This window comes from Arvicanthis niloticus, chromosome 4, assembly GCF_011762505.2.
Source record: "Arvicanthis niloticus isolate mArvNil1 chromosome 4, mArvNil1.pat.X, whole genome shotgun sequence".
Lineage (NCBI taxonomy): Eukaryota > Metazoa > Chordata > Mammalia > Rodentia > Muridae > Arvicanthis > Arvicanthis niloticus.
The window spans coordinates 1,134,960-1,152,378 of NC_047661.1; the positions used below are offsets into that span (position 1 = coordinate 1,134,960).

At 43.0% G+C, this 17,419-nt stretch overlaps 1 protein-coding gene across 1 annotated transcript in view; it reads left to right on the top strand.

The window, feature by feature from the left end:
- The window catches only part of Slc26a5 (solute carrier family 26 member 5), a 54,612-nt gene that overhangs the window by 18,514 nt on the left and 18,679 nt on the right, over window positions 1-17,419 (top strand). The window contains exons 4-8 of the mRNA XM_076932121.1: window positions 2,929-3,039; window positions 5,523-5,689; window positions 6,221-6,385; window positions 9,106-9,258; window positions 11,680-11,762. Coding sequence (XP_076788236.1) covers window positions 2,929-3,039; window positions 5,523-5,689; window positions 6,221-6,385; window positions 9,106-9,258; window positions 11,680-11,762 — 679 coding nt within the window. The remainder of the gene's footprint in view (window positions 1-2,928; window positions 3,040-5,522; window positions 5,690-6,220; window positions 6,386-9,105; window positions 9,259-11,679; window positions 11,763-17,419) is intronic.

A 17,419-nucleotide genomic window follows, 5' to 3' on the forward strand; every position in this document is an offset into this window, starting at 1 on the left:
ACTAGGGTGATTGCTCCTGAAGATGACACCAGGAGGGGGGCATCAGAGAGCAGGGGCTGCCCTTCCCCAGCCAGAGCCTTGGCATGCCACTGCAATCTCTAAATGGTGCACATGCTTTTCTTTGCTAGAAATGACTTTTTAAAGGGCCAGATCTAGAGTGACTGCATCATTGCATATGAAATAGGGATGCCTTCTGATTGTTTATTTGCTGTTTGGCTTCCTTCAGAGCATTAAAATGCAAAGATGCATTTTCCAGGTGTCTTAGAAAACTCTCTGAGATCTCAAGGCTGAGGACAAAGAGTGGAGGGATGCCAAAACCAATGCAGGGCTATAAGTGATGGCACCAGCCCTCCCTGCCATGCTGGGAGGAATGTGGGAGTTTGGAATGCCCATTTTCTAGAAAGAAGCGACACCTTGTGCATTTTCTTTCTATTTAAAACAATTGAAAACAAACAAAGAAAAAAAACAATTGAGCAGCTACAAGAGCTACTGTTCAGAGCACAGATCATCTCTCCTGGGTTTTATAAAAATCACCCCCTAATTCTTGCATAAAAAAAAATAGCCTAACAACTTAAAAAAAAAAAAGAAGGAAGAAAGGAAGGAAGGGAGGGAGGGAGGGAGGGAGGGAGGGAGGGAGGAAGGAAGAAAAGAGAAAAACCTCAAGTAAGTCCACACATCCACACAGCCTTTTTCATAATGGCCAAACCTTGAAAGCAAGATGTCTCTAAATAGGTTAATAGTTAAAAACCAAAACAAAACAAAACCAACAACAACAACAAAAACCACTACAGTATATCCAGAAGATGGAATACTACTCACTATTAAAAACAAATGAGCTCACCATGCATAGAGAAACATAGAAGAAAAACATAAATGCTCTAACTGAAAGACATGGATCTAAAAAGGCAGGTAGTATGTAATCCCAACCATGTAATGCTCTGAAAAATGTACTGGAGGCAGTAAAACGATCAGTGGTGACTAGGAATTTGTGAGGAGGAAGGAACACGAAGGTAGAATATAGAGGATTGGAGGCCATGGGGAACTATTCAGAATCATTCTTTAATGGTAGGTACGTACAGGACACATATCAGAGGGAGCCCAAACCTAAACTTTGGGGGATAAGGATGTCTCATTGTGGGTTCATCTTTTGTACTGTGACATGTGAGCATTGACAGTGGGGACAGCATGTGAGGGGACAGGAAGGTCACAGGAACTCTCTGTATGGTCCAGTTAATCTACTGTGAGCCTAAAAATGCTATAAAAATGTCCATTTTTAAAAAGTAGAAGTTGACAGGTAAAGGCAGGTGCAAACTGTCTGGGGCCCTAAAAGGAAGAGACGGCCCCTGCTGTTCAAGACTATCCTCTGGCCAAACTGCAGCCATCTTCAAGAGTCTAGCTGGACCTGCATACCAAAGACCATCACAGCTGGGCTTGGCCTCTGTTGCTCACAGTTGATGTTCCCTCTAAGAAGGAGGGGGCAGGGAGGGTCTTGAGACCTTCACCTGCATATCAGGCCACCTCTCCCACCCAGCTTATGCAAGTCTGCCCCACTTGCACATGCTCCAGAGTCCCTGGGAGAAGCTAGAGTATTGGTTCTCAATTTGTGGGTCTTGATCCCTTTGGGGTTTGCATATCAGATATCCTGCATGTCAGATGTTTACATTATGATTCATAGCAATAGCAAAATGACAGTTATGAAGTATTAACAAAGTAATGTTATAGATGGGGCTCACCACAACATTAGGAAGGTTGACAGAGATGGGGAAGCCATTGGCCATGCTGAGTGCTTATGGTGTGGCTGCTTCAAGGTCACCCATGTGGCACCTGTAACCCTCACCCATTGCTCTGTAAGTGAGCCTAATAAGCTCATTGCTTTTTTAAGTGTGCTTTGGTTGAATCACGTCGTTGGGAACCTAGGAGAAAGTAGATTTTATTCATGTCTCTCCCCAAGGGGAGGAATTTTAGCCACAGCCCTCTAAAGGGTGTGACCTGCACTTTTAAAGACTCTTGGAATAAAGTGTCAACATTCTGTTTGGAAAACTGCAAACCTGGAAGTGAACCAGGCTTGGCTCACTTGGAAGATCCCTGTTCAAGACTACATACAAAATGAACATATGGCAACAGAGGAGTCAGGGAGACCATAACTTCTGATGAGAGACAAGTGAAGGAGCCTAGGCCAGGAAATGTTACTGTGGTGGATGCTGATACCAAAGGGGCCTTTAGAGAATCCTCAAACATGCATTAGAGACAGCACCGTCCGGGTGCATCAGTACCAGACTGTACCTCACAAGAGACATTTTTCTACTCTTACCTTTCTTACAGAAGGCAAAAAACTCCACCCATGCAAATGGAAGTTGACAAGGCAAACCACCTGATTTAGTTACTTGCCTCAGTGTTGTGACAAATACTGGATAAAAGTACCTCGAGGGGGTTTCATTTTGGCTCACTTCCAGGGTACAGACAGTCATGGTGGGAAAAGCGCGGCAGCAACAGCAGCAGGAGCTTGAGGCAACGGTCACATTCCATCTGCAGTCAGGAAGCAGAGAGAGATGAACGCTGCTCAGCTGGCTCTCTTTTAAATCAGTCCAGGACTTAACCCTGGGGAATGGTATAACCCACCTTTAGAATGGTTTTCCCACCTCAACTAACATCATCCATACAATTAATCCCTCACAGGCTAGCCCAGAGGTTTCTCTTCAGTGAGTCTAGATCCCGCCAAGTTTATAATCAGTGTTAGCCAACATACTGCTGCAGCCTGGACTATGTAGACACCAGATTGTTCATGGGGTTGAGACAGAAGGGAAGGCAGGCCAGACCCATACACTTACAATAAGGCAGGTACCACCCGTTCATCAGAAACCAAGAGGTAGAAAGGGACGCACCCCTGTTTGCACACCGTGACGGCAACTCTGCTCTCTGATCCTGCAGGCTTAGCCTTCGCGATGCTGGCAGCTGTGCCTCCGGTGTTTGGCCTGTACTCTTCGTTTTATCCCGTTATCATGTACTGTTTCTTCGGAACCTCCAGGCACATATCTATAGGTAAAAACATATATTGGATAACCTAGCCTAAAACTCTTCTTCCAAGCTTTGCAATATGCTTGTTACCATTGCTCAATAAGCCTTTTCTGACTGTGTACCCATTAATTGTTTCAAAAATGCTTCTATACTCTGCTGAGGCTGTGTGTCGGTAGTTGAGCACTTGCCCAGACTGGGTTCATTCTCCTGCAATGAAAAAGCACATGTATGTTCCCTCTTCTTCCTCCTCTTCTTATTCCCCTTCCCACTTCTCTAAGATTTCTAAAATTAATAGCATTCTTATAATCTTGGGTTGGTTAAATGGGCAATTTTCTTGCATAAAAGAGCAATAGTTGAAATCTGTAAAATGAAATTAATGCTTTATTTTATAATACACTTGGCTTGTGTCTGCTTTTCCTTCTTATTTGTTTTAATAGTGATACTCAAGGTTTCTAATCACATTGTGTGTACCTGCATCTTCATCAGACTTTAAGCTCCAAATTCTACATGTTCTCTCTGCGGTGCATTTAGGAACAGATGCATGTGAATTTACTTATAATATCAGAGCTTTATGAGGCTACCAGCTGCAAACAAACTCATACAGTATTTCAAATATCTATTGTCCGGTAACAAGTGCCACCCAACTTTAGAAGCTTATATTGTATATCACTTTTTAAAATATAAATTTAAATTTTTTATGTAAATAGTATTCATGAAAAACAGTCACATTACTATCTCTTCTAGACCCAAGAGATCAGCATTTCAGAAGGACTTACCCTGACAACTGCTTCTCTCTCCTCACTCATCCCTTTCTTCTCCCTCTCCTCCCCTTCATCTCTTGCCCGTGTGATCCACGTGGCCTCGCTAGAGCTTTCTCACACATGGTGAGCTGGTAAGATGGCTCAGCTGGTAAAAGAGCCATGAACTTTTCCACCTTCATCCCAGGTCCTGAATAGTGAGTCAGAGGCTTATTTATGTTCAATATTTAGGCCATAAGCGTGGGCTTGTTCCCTAACTAGCCTGTAACTTATATAACATATTTAAACTATTCTATGTCTGCCACATGACTGATTACTTCTCAGTTTCATGCACCCAACTTTCTCCAAGGTGGGGAGGGGGAATCTTTCTCCTCTGACTATCTCCCAGAGTTCCTATCTTTCTACCAGAACTCCCACCTTCTACTTCCTGCCTTTTGCTAATAGGCCATCAGCTATTTATTGACAGATGATGCTTCCACACAGTGCTCAAGAGATTATTCCTACATCCGTCTCTATGACTGATGACCTGAGTTCAATCCCTGTGACCCACTAGAAGGAAAGTAGTCCTGGAATTGACGTACATGAGCTATGAGGCAAAATGCTTACTTCTTTCTCTCATATTGGTGTAATGAGTGTGTGTGTGTGTGTGTGTGTGTGTGTGTGTGTGTGTGTGTGCGCGCGCGCGCGCGCGCGCTCACACACATGTGAATGAATACACATACATGCATCCAGAGGTGACTATCAGGTGTCTCTCTGACTTATATCTTGAGGCAAAGTCCCTCACTGAACCCAGTGTATACTGCCTTCTGGAGTAGTTGACAAGTGAGCTGTAAAGATCCATTTATCTTTACCATCCCCTCCCCCAGCACTAGGGTTTAAGCAAGATTCCATGTGGCTACTATAGATCCTAACTCAGGTCCTCAAACTGGCAGTGCAGACACATTACTAACTGAGCCATTCCAAAACCCTGAAGCATCACTGTGGAGCTCCCTGCAAATGCTACAGCCAGCCTGCAGAGAAATGGTCCACATGAGGCAAGAAGGAAATTCGGTTCAGCATGACTTAGTTACCAAAGCTGGTTCAAATTTCTAGAGTCTAACACTAGGAAGTTTATTTTAGACATATTTAAGTACAGTACAATTTGGTAACAATTATTAATTAATTAACCACCCCATATGTACAATAAAGATTAAAGTATGACTACATCAAAACTCTTTTGCAAAGTACGTGCGACCTCTACCATGAAGATGGGTTCTATTAAGTGCCTAGGATCCGGTATGTTCTCAGTCATATAGATATCATAGAGGTCACCAGGCTACACAGTACATGTGACATCTCTCCTAACTATTAACTAAGAAGCAAACATTCAAGATAAAAGTCTAGGAGGGAAGACTTCTGGGTAAGTGTAATGTTTCAGGAGGATTCGGATGTGGTCCAGCCCTACAGATAGTACACATTACCAGGCTATTAACAACATCCACTCACAGCCTTCTGGGTGGAAAACAGGTATATTCATCCCTTCTGTTGAAGAGACAAGCCAGCATGCCTCTCATTCCTGTTTTCTCTGGTGCTTATCTGAGAGCATGCAGATCTCAGGAGTCACTCAGGGTCCCCTGCTGCTTCATTCTTTTGGTTAAAATTAAGTTATAGGCCCCTGAGCAGAGATCATTCCTGATGGCCACATTGGGGCTAGTGGCTTCATTCCTAGAACTTCTAAACAGGGTTCATGCCTGCGTCTTTTTTTTTTAGGTCCTTTTGCTGTTATTAGCTTGATGATTGGCGGTGTGGCTGTCCGGTTAGTACCAGATGATATTGTCATCCCAGGAGGAGTAAATGCAACCAACGGGACAGAAGCCAGAGATGCATTAAGAGTGAAAGTGGCCATGTCTGTTACCTTACTTTCAGGAATCATTCAGGTGAGACTCCATTGTGGGGAGATGAACTCTGTGTGTTCATCTATGAAATGCCCATTGAATTCTCTTGGCTGGTCTCATTATGTGTGGGCAGAGGCAGCCAGCAAAATTCCAGACCTGGGGACTCAAGATGTTTGAAATACCTGCTCACTGGATGCCTTAGCTACCACTAAGAAAGCCTAGTGAGTTTCTCTTGAGTGTTCTGAAAGCAAAACAAGTTTGAAGGAGTGGGTGGTAGTTTGAGGACAAGGCCTCCCCTTAGGGGCTTGGAGGCAAAGGCATGTATATGAAGCATGGTATGCAAGAGTGAGACCCTCCTAGCAGGGTGTAAGCATGGGCAAGGTTTTGAGGGACGCAGGCCATTACAGATTTAGCATCATGTTCTTTATAGCCAGTGGTCTGTTAGCTGCCAGTGGCACAAGTCTACAGGATCAGGAAATGACCTAGAGAGAAATGTACATGTATTCTGTTGCTTGTCATTTCCTAACTCATCATGCCATTTGTTTGTTTCTCTGTCATTTTTTAAAAACCTAGTTTTGCCTAGGTGTCTGTAGGTTTGGATTTGTGGCCATATACCTCACAGAGCCGTTGGTGCGAGGCTTTACCACTGCGGCTGCTGTACACGTCTTCACCTCCATGTTAAAATACCTGTTTGGGGTCAAAACAAAGCGGTACAGTGGGATCTTTTCAGTGGTGTATGTAAGTAAGCGATGGCACTTGCTCCCCACCCCCAACCCCTATTTGCTTCTATGTATCTTTCACCTTCCAAACTTCAAAAAAGAAGACTTAGTTATTCTAAGGCTTTCTGGGAAGACCACTGCAACTCTAGTTAAACCTGACATCATATTGTAGCTATGTGACTCTAACTGATTCAGAAGGAATTTGTTCTTAGGTTCCTATCAGTGGTTGCACCAGTCACTCTAATTAGGTGCAGAGAGCTTTTAAGAGTAAATTATGTTCTTTTGGGGGAGGTGGATACTAATAAATAACTTACAGATATAATAAGTTGGGTGTGGCGCTGTACGCCTTTAATCTCAGCACTTGGAAAGCAGAAGCAGGCAGATTTCTGTGAGTTTGAGGCCAGCCTATTCTACATAGTGACTTCCTGGTCAGTCACAGCTACATAGTGAGACTGTCTCAAAAAACAAGCAAATAAAAGACATAATTAGAAAATACATCTCCTTTAAAGGCTGCTTATTTAAGCAGGCAAAAATAAGTAAGGCTGTAAATGGTTTAAGTAACTTAAGTAATTAGTTTAATAAAACATGTATAGACTATAAACTACAGAGAAAACAAAATGATTTGCAGGTGCATAGTAAAAATATAAAGCTGATTATATGAAGTTGATAACAAATTCTTAAAATTTAACATTTTTTTCACACAATGTACTATAGCTAAAAATTATTAACAATATAGTTCTCCAACTCCTGAATGGGGAATGGAGAGATGTCTTAGCTTTTAAGAGTACTTGCTACTGTTGCAGAGTACCAGGGTTCAACACCTAGCACCCACCACATCAGGAAGCATAACTGCCTGTATCTCCAGCTCCAGGAGATCCAACACCCTCTTGTGGTTTCACTGGGCACACACATACATGAACACACACACAGACAGAGACGGGGCAGGGAGAGAAAGAGTATCTAAAAACAAAACAGCTACTACCACTACTACGAAACCTGTATATTTAGAATCCAAGAAAAAATGCGTTTCTAAATGGCCACTGACATGATTATAGCCAGTTGAATACTACAAAGGACATTTTCAGACCCTCAGCTGTAGCCTCTGCAGGCCTTTATATGCCAGGCCCTTCTCTAGGCCTGATGATGAGCTGAGCAGACACAGCCTTGACCTTGCTGGAGCTAGCAGTCCAATGGGAAAATAGTTGTTGTGACCCATGAGTTGTACACACATTCAGTTTGTTACAAGTATGTTGAGTGCTATAAGAAGAGGAACAAACAGACACCTTTAGATTGGGGTTCTGGGACAGTCATTTTGAGGTGGTGACATTTCAATTTGAATCCTCAGTTGATAATACTGGAATCAAACTGTAAAGATATCCCATAAGTTATTAATTTCTTGTGACAGGTGCAAATACACCTCAGACTCTGACACTTCTCAAAATGACTTGTCCCAGAGAATGTGCAGCCTGCACTTGCAGGAGCTCTAGGTTGTGCAGCCCAGGTGTGCTAGCCTCTCTGCTTTGTTGGGTGTCAGATGAAATGCTTATATTTGGGGTATCCAGACCATAGCTCTAAGATATAACTAAGTGCCTTTCTTCCTTCCTCTCCTGGGCTTCCTTCTAAACATCATTACCCAGCTCCAAATCCTGCCTGGCTTCACTATCATCTTCTTGTGACAGTTTCTAAGTCAAATTTCTAAAGCTTTGCTGTCTTTTTACTTCTGAAGTATTCTGCAATGTTTCCCCTATTTCTTTCGTGATGCTCACAAGTCAGCCCCAGTGCTCCTTTTTCTGAATTTTATATGAGCTCCATTCAGATATCGACATATCAAAACCACCATAAGCCTTGCATGGTGGAGCGTGCCTACCCTGCCACTCTAGATGACCGAGTTCATGGTCACTGTAGACTCCATAGTGAGCACCTGTCTCAAACAAAACAACAATAAATCTATAATGTTGTTGGATAAGAATTATGAGTATAAAATTGTATGATTAGGTAAAAATAAATACCTCCTAGCCTGTAGAAGATATAAGGAGAAATGCTTCACCCTAAAACCTTTCAGTTAGTGTGCTAAGAGTTGAATCCAGGGCCTGGAGCATGCCAAATATATAGTCTACCACTGAATTTTACTTGTTACATAGTACTTTTAAAATATTTACTGAATACTCCAGCTCACATCACTTTTAAATTGAGGCTCATTGGAATTTTTTGGATTTTTTTCCCTGTGGTAAACTGTACGTAACAAGAAGCTAGGCTGAAGAGATGCCTCAGCAGTTAAGAGCGTTTTTTTTACCCTTGCAGAAGACCTGGGTTTGATTTCTAGCACTCAAATAATGCCTTATAATTGCCTGTCACTCCAGTGCCAGGAGACCCAATGGCTACTTCTGACCTTCACGGGCTACCGAATGCACATTGTTCAAATACATACACTCAGACATACACACAGACTCATCAAAAATAAGTATTTTAGAAGCACATAACAAAACATATCTCCTGGTTCACTTGATTTTTAAATACACAGTGTGGTAGGATTAGGTGCATTCTTTTGGCCACACAGTTGTGATGACCCTCCATTCTGGAACCTTCTCACTCATAAAGTTCCCACTCCTTTCTCTCCACCCAGCTCCACTAGCTTCTCTCACCCTTGTCTCTGTGGACTTCCTGCCTGGGGACCTCACGTGTGTTGATTCCTGCAGTCCAGGAGCTTGATGTAAACCTGCAGTGTTCACTGTGTTACAGAGTACAGTTGCTGTGTTGCAGAATGTTAAAAACCTCAACGTGTGTTCCCTAGGCGTCGGCCTGATGGTTTTTGGTTTGCTGTTGGGTGGCAAGGAGTTTAATGAGCGATTTAAAGAGAAACTGCCAGCACCCATTCCTCTAGAGTTCTTTGCTGTAAGTACGTGCGAGGCAGCAGCCTGCTCAGCCGTGGGACTGCGTGCACCTGATCCCACAGGGGAGTCTCAAGAGAGTGATGGAGAGACAAAGAGATGAAGGGTCCTCATTCCTGTTCTGTAAAACAACTAAGAAAAATTGTCAGAAGAAAAATGTAGTAAAATGTAGATGTAGGTGACTTTTAAAACCTAAGGGTAGATATACATAAATGCATATTTTAACATTGGTTACCTATGAAAGGTGGGATTTGGAAGAATTTGTGTTTTTTTTCATTATCTGTTTATTTCTTTTAGATATCACACATTATTTTAATTAACCATAACAATTTCAATACTTTTACTTACTTTAATAAAGTGACTTCCACTTTGAAAAGTCAAAAATTTCCCCAATCGTCTTTGTTTTCTGGTACTTCTAAGCTGAAAGAAAATAACTAATGGCCTCACCTAAGTCAAGTCCAAATATCTTACAACATATTCATGACTGAAAAATTAGTTTCATTTTATTAAAAAACAAGTTTGTATAAATTGAAATAAACAATATCAGGTTCTTAAGTGACAGCAATGGTTTATTCATGGATGTGTGCACATGTGAGCCTTGCACAACCACAGCCGTGGAGTCAGAGTGAACACTATTCCTGTACTCCTCTTCACAGAGAGCAACCACAGAGTACCCAGGTTGTGTGAGATGTCACATTAGCAGAAGGAATGTGGTCTGAACTGATGTTCAAACTGTCAGCTGCCTCCAACTAGAAGTCTACACAGTTGTTTCTCTGCAGCCTTTAAATTCCTCAGTGGTTTGCTCAGGGGATTCCTGAGTTGAAGTTTGAAACCCACAAAATTTTTTTTTCAAAAACTAACAGGTGTCAACCTGTACATGCCTATAAACCCAGCACTTCGGGAGCTGCCTCAGGAGGATCATGATTTCAAGGCTATCCTGGGATACATAGGGAAAATTTGTTTTCTTAAAAGAAAAAAAGAGCAACAAAAGTAACATATATTTGATACAAATTTAGAAACAGAAAAGCTCTGTCTGCAAAAACAACTTTCTAATGTCGCTCACAATCAGTATCTTTTTTTTTTTCTTTTATTCTGTGCTTGGAATCTCATTGGGGCTTTCTGTGCTAGGAATGTGTCTGCCCTGAGCTACATTCTGGCCCTTTCTTCCCCATGGAGTGGTTCTCCACAACTATCATTGAAATTGCAGTCTTTCAATAATACCTTCATGGAGCATTTTAAACCTTTTTCCTAGGGGTTGAGATGGCCTGACATCTTGAGTTTTATCCCCAAGGCCTACATGCTAGGATGAGAAAAGTGACTCCCCAAAATTGTCCAAATCAAGTTCTTATCCATGCATTCCACAGGAAAATAGAAAATAAAACATTCTGGAAAGTTTGAAGACAGGGTCTTCATGGTTCTTTTTAAGCATGCCATTTATTTTTTTAATTATAAATTTGTTTTGAGGTTTGCATTCTGTGATACATCTCTTCATGTCAATAGGAAAACGATGGTTTAGTAATGAGTTACTACCAGCAAGCAAGACTCAAACCGTATTTGTTCTGTGACTTTAAATATTCTAGGCATTACTCCAGTTTTAAGATGTACAACAGATTCCATTCAAGTTGACAGCTATAACTGCCCCCACCAATACAGTGTCATTTCACTGGAGGGAGCCAAAGATACTGACTGGTTCCTCTGAGTCTGCTGTGTCTGACAGAGAGCAAGTTGACCTTACCAGGAGTTATACAGAGGCCATCCCTGGAGGAGCTGCCTATCCCTGGAGCCCTCCCTCTTTCTCTTCTGGATAGCCCATCCCAAAAGTTATAGAAGCTATAGTTACTGAGGATAAAGCAAGTAGCTATCACACCTTCTGCCATATTTGTCTGGTTGAAGGCTGTGCTTTGTAATTCACATAAATCTAGGTTCTGACCATGCAGTCTGGCCTCACGAACACCACTCTAAGTGACATACTGTGTGTGTACTATGAACCTGAAGAAAACAGCTATGTGTCACTCTGGGAGGCTTCTGGCCATGCCCTCACTGCTGTCCTAGAGGCGGGGATAGCAGCAGAAGGATTCTAAAGCAAATGTGGGTTTCATGGTGACAGGTGACATTACCAACCTCACCTCACAGATAGTATGGCCACAAACTCAAGGCCAGTACTAGTGATAGCCTCCTCCAGCTGCTGTCAACTAACCAATTGTTTCAACTGGGAACAGAGTGTAAATAAAATAAATGGATTCTGGCTTTTAGCTCTAGAGCCCATTGTGGGGCAAAGTCACCAAGAGAAGTTAAACTAGCAGCTGAAGATCCTTCTCGTAACACTGAGAAGTGAGAATAGATTTCCTGTTTGACCAATTTGTTGAGCTTTTGTGGTGTGTTAGCATTTGGCTCTAAGCTGTGCTTGGTTTTTTGTCTGTCGTAGGTGGTGATGGGGACTGGCATTTCTGCAGGGTTTAACTTGCATGAGTCCTACAGCGTGGATGTCGTTGGAACACTTCCTCTGGGGTAAGAAAACAGCTAAAGAAGAGTGAGCAAACAAGGCAAACAACTCTAATGTTGCATGAAAAATCATCTTTTCTACATATATCAGACAGCTGGAGATTTTATAGGCTTGAGTGTGTGTGTGTGTGTGTGTGTGTGTGTGTGTGTGTGTGTGTGTGCATGTGTGTGCATGTGTGTGCATGTTAGTTAAAACTTGAGGCAGCTGGAAGAAATAGCACAGATCTTTAATCCCAACACTCAGGAGGCAGAGAAAGGCAGATCTCTGTGAGTTCAAAGCCATCTAGGTCTACATAACAGGTACCAGGACAGCCAGGGCTACATTGTGAGACCCTGTCTGGTGGGGGTGGGATATGGGATAACACCAGAAAAAAATTAAATATTTATTTTTAACCATTTTAAAAAAAGATTGTGTGTGAGTGTGTGTGAGTGTGTGTGTGTGTGTGTGTGTGTGTGTGTGTGTGTGTGTGTGTGTGTGCGTGTGTGTTCATGTAGGCCAGAAGAGGGTTTTGGGTTCTCTGGAATTAGTGTTGTAAGAGATGGTGAGACATTTAAAGTGGGTGCTGGGAACCAAACTCCTAACCTTTGCAGGAACATTAAGCACTCTCAACCCTGAGCCATCTATCCAGCCCCACTGACCTCTTGTAAGTACACAGGCCAATAGCATTGACCATGCTCACACTGTAAAACAGATGTCTGTGCACGTTAATCTTGCAGATCTGAGTTATTAGACACCCTCACCTTTGTTCTCCATCTCTCAGCCCCTGGTAACTGCAAGTCAGTTTTTTTTGTTCCATAAATTAGACTGTTCTAAATATCTTTTTTATCAATGATCATACAGTATTCGTGTTTGGGGGGATTGGCTTATTTCAGTTGGCTTAGAGCCCTCAAGGTTTATCCATAACAGGACACAGGACAGCGTGTTCTTCCCTTTTCTTTTCTTTTTTTATTAATGTATTTATTCACTTTACATCCCTATCACAGCCCCCACCTCCCAGTCCCACTCTTACAAGCCCCTTCCCCAACTATCCCCTCCCCTTCTCATCTAAGAATGGGTACCAACCTGCCCTGACATCTCAAGTTGCAACAGGACTAAGCACATCCTTTCCCACTGAGGCCGGGCCAGGCAATCCAGTTACAGGAAAGGGATCCAATGGCAGGCAACAGAGTCAGAGACAGCCCCTGATCCAACTGTTAGGGGACCACATGAAGAACAGGCTACACAGCTGCTAGAAACCTGTAGAGAACCTAGGTCCAGCCTTTTATGCTCTTTGGTTGGTAGGTCAGTCTCTGTAAGCCCCCATGGACCCAGGTTAGTTGACTCTGTAAGTCTTCTTGTGTTGTCCTTGACTCCTTCAGCTCCTTCAAAATTTTCCCTGATTCTTCCACAAGACTCCTTGAGCTCTTCCTAATGTTTGGCTGTGGTCTCTGCATCTGTTTCCACCTGCTGCTGGATGAAGCCTCTCAGGAGACAGTTATGTTACACTCCTATCTGCAAGCACAGCAGAGTACCATTAATAATGTCAGGGGTTAGCTGTCTCTCTCTCTCTCTCTCTCTCTCTCTCTCTCTCTCTCTCTCTCTCTCTTTCTCTCTCTCTCTCTCGGGGTGGATCTCAAGTTGGGCCAGTCATTGGTTGGCCAATCCCTCAATCTCTGCTCCAATTTTATTCCTGCATACCTTATAGGCAGAACAAACTTTGGGTCGAAGGTTTTATTGATGGGTTGGTGTCCCTCTCCCACCACTGGAAGCCCTGCCTGGTGACAGGAGGTGGCCACTTCTGTTCTTCCCTTTTCAAAGACTTGAATGATATATTCCACTGTTTGTATCCCCTATACTGTGTTTTTCCATTCACTTGTCAATGGATAATCATTTGTATCCACTGCTTAGCTATTGTGAATAGCTCTACCAAGGGCACAGACTTGTAGATCAATCTTTCAGTAGTTCTCTTTGGATTACCAATGTGATGATTAATCTCAATTACCAACAGGATGGAATCTAGAATCACCTGGGAGATAGGCCTTTGGGCATGGAGATTTTCTGGATTAAATTGAGGTGGGAAGACCTGCCCACTATGGGAGGCACCATCCCCTTTGCTGCAATCCTAGACTGTGTACAAAGTGGAAAGTGGGCTACACACATCACTCATCATCTTTGCCTCCTGACTGCACCAGCAATGGGATTAGCTACCTCAATTTCCCACTGTCTTGAATGCCCCACCATAGTGCCCTGTATACATGAGCTACAATCAAAATAAACCCTTCCTTAAGTTGTTTTTTATTAGACTATCTTATCACAGCAACACAACAGAAAAAGTAACTGAGACATTGGATGGTATTTTGAGTTGTTTTTAAGGTCCTCCATACTGTTTTCTAGAAAAGATTTTTCAATCCTACCAACAGCAGAGAGTAAGGTTTTTCTTGTCTTTAAACGATTCTTTAAAATCTCTCCTTGAGTGACACAGGGATTTAAAGCAAAAGGACCTGAATTCTAGCCTGAGCCTTTTAGCTGTGTATCCTTGTTTAGCTGTGTATCCTTGGGCTGTCATGTTCCATCATGCTGTGTCCAACCAGGAGTCTTCAGAAAGGCAGAGAGGCAAAGCATTTCACAGACAGACCTCCTCCTGAGCCAGGACTTCAGGCAAAGCTTCTAATTATGAACATCGAAACAGAGTGGGTTTCATGAGCATGTTTTTATTTTGTTTTGTTTTGTAATGACTCAGGGTAAAAGCATAATAAGGTAATAACTTGGTTTTCAATTTAGACTGAGAACTTATAAGAATACTTTTATATAAACCATTCCATTTGAGACTTGAAGTAAGCCTATTGACAATACGTCACTGCCCCTGTTTTGTATTTTGTTTTTTGTTTTTTGGTTTTTTTTTTGTGAAAGGTCATTTATCCTCATTTATTTGGCAACTGATCACTTAATGCCTGCCATGTGCCAGGGACATGGCAATTACAAACACTCAAACAAAAAGTTTTCCTTACCTGCTGAGAGCTCCATGAACACAACAGTCAATCAGCAAAAGCAAGCAGTGAGAGAGACAGTTGAGAAGACAGGTGAGGGAGAAGGCGGGCTCTGCTTTCAGGTGGATTTCAGGGAAGCTGACATTTGAGAGTCCTAGAGATGCCTCAGTGGCTCGAAGCTGAGTCACAGTCTGGTCCAGAGCCAGCTTCTCTGATGCCTATTTTGTGTTCTTTCCATTACCTCATATGGATTCTCTAACCGTGAGTTCTGTGATAAACATTCATCTTTGATTGGATCCAGCAGATAATCCTATTCAGTTACTAGTTACAAATAATTTAATTAAACAAGAAAGCCTTACAGTTAAATTTCTCCTTTAAAGAAACAATCAAACAGACACTGATAAGTTAACATCGACTCTTCCTGATGCCTGTTCTCCCCTATGGCCCCCATACCAGGATGCACTGCAATTTCTTTCATCGGTGGGAGTTAAGCTTTAAAAAGAAGAGCAGTTTTACCTTCTAAAGCTTGGGTGCCCGATGTATTCTCCTGAAACTTATGAAGAGCCAGGGAGGTGTCCAAATGTGGTAGAGTGCACCTATACACCAGCACTTGAGAGACTGTGGTGAAAGGAAAGCAACTGTGGGGCTAGCCTAGCCTACACAGTGAGTCAGGAGCCAGCCCGAACAGCTAGCTGGCTGGCATCTTTCCTCATGGCTTCTCCAGCTGAACAGCCAAATCTCATTTACATTATTCCTCAGAGAGAAAAGCAGAGGAACCCCCTCCCCCCCAAGCCTTATAAGGCTTCAAGTGACATCACTTCCTCTATTCTGTCAATCAAGTGTGTTACCGCTACATTTTTTTTTTATCACTATACTTTTGAATCACTATGACCAAAACACCTAACAAAAAAATAGGAAAGGAAACAAAAAGAAAGCAGCACAGGACCACATTGACTCAGAGTTTAGGTCATCGATGCATGTAAAGTAGGGTGGAGGAGCAGCGGGAGCACCCATTGACTCCACAAGTGGCAACAAGCTAAGCCAGAGCACAGGAGAGAACCAAGGGGTGCAGATGACCTTTAAGGCCCTTCCCCTGCTGACCTGCTTCTTCTCTCCAGGCCTTACTTCCTAAAGACACATGGCCTTCAAAGAAATGCCAGAAGCTATGGGGTGAGGGTTCAAAACATGAGTTATAAGGGGACATTTCAAAGTCAAACCATCACAACTTCTTGCATGATCAGTTTAGAGGCCCCTGCAGGGAAACTGACCAGCCTGCACATTACTTGTCACAAGTTTTCCCATCTAGAACTTTGGTGGAAGCTGCATTTTGGGTGTCTGCAAAAACCGGCACATAACACCAAGTTGTGCTGCCTGCCTTAAGAAATACCTGGGGCTGCCTGCAGCTTGGCCACAAGTAGCCTGGGCAGTACTTGCACAGCTTTTTCTCAGTAGCCTCATTGAAATGAAGGCACCTCTTCATCTTTCTCTCTTTTGAAAGGGAATCTTCAAATTTGCATTCTAATACCCTGGAGCCTTCAGGGAGAGGGGTCTGGCTTTCCTTTTGTCCCATCCCTTGGCCCCTGGCTTCTTTCTCTTAAACTGCAAAATTCTCTTCACCATCTGTAACCAAGTCATTTGCACCTGCTTTATCTGTAGCTGCTCTAAATGCACTCTCTGTCCTTCCCTGGGCAATCTGCTTGTGGGTTTATCTAAATTCTCATTAACTGGCTAAAAGCAGTAAGCAATAGTTTTGCCTCAGCTGAAATGTTCCACTCTTTCCAAACTTCCTCCCTTATGTCAATTAGCCCATTACCTTCGCATTCAGCCTCGTTCTAGTTGCAGGACATGGACCCAAATGTCCAGATTCTTGGCCAAATGTAACCCAAAGCACCTGTAGCCCGGTTCTCTTTAGAGACCTTCTTCCCAATTGAAGCCGCATGAGCTCTTCCTTCATGCTCGAATTTCTATACAGGTTATGGACTTGCAAACTCCCAGCAGAACCAACCAGGAAGCTCTTCTAGGACTTATCAAGGCCAACTCTTCCGTATTTCTCCCCTAAGTCGGTTTTAAAAACCTAAGTAGCACAGGGTCAGGTCTGTCATGGTGACATCTGTTTCTTTCATACTTTGTTTGTTTGGTGGGTTGGTTGGTTGGTTTGGCTTTTGGGTTTTGGTGTTTTATGACAGGGTTTCTCTGTGTAACAAACCCTGGCTGTCCTGTATTCACTTTGTAGACTAGGCTGGCCTTGATCTGAAAGAGATCTCCCTGTCTCTGCTTGGCCAGGGCTAAGATCAAAGGCATGAGCCACCATGCCTGGCTCTTGCATACTTTGTAATTGGGATCACGTTACTTGGCAGATACAACATAAGGAAGGGGAGAACTGTTTTGTCCCTCTCACTTCCATTATATTGGGACAGGCATGGCAGAGAGGTTCCATCTACAGCAGCAAGAGCATGAGACAGTGACTTCTCACAATGGACCAAGAAGCAGAGAAGCCGAGGCCAGAACCAGGGGTAGAGAGGGCTTTTCAAAGGCCTAGTAGGGATACTGACCTGCTTCTGCTGGCCAGATGTGGAATAGATGCAGTCCCCATATACTCATGTGTATGAATGCTTGGCCCTTAAGGAGTGGAACTATTAGGAGGGGTAGCCTTCTTGGAGTAGGTGTGGTCTTACTGGAGGAAGTACCGTGGGGAC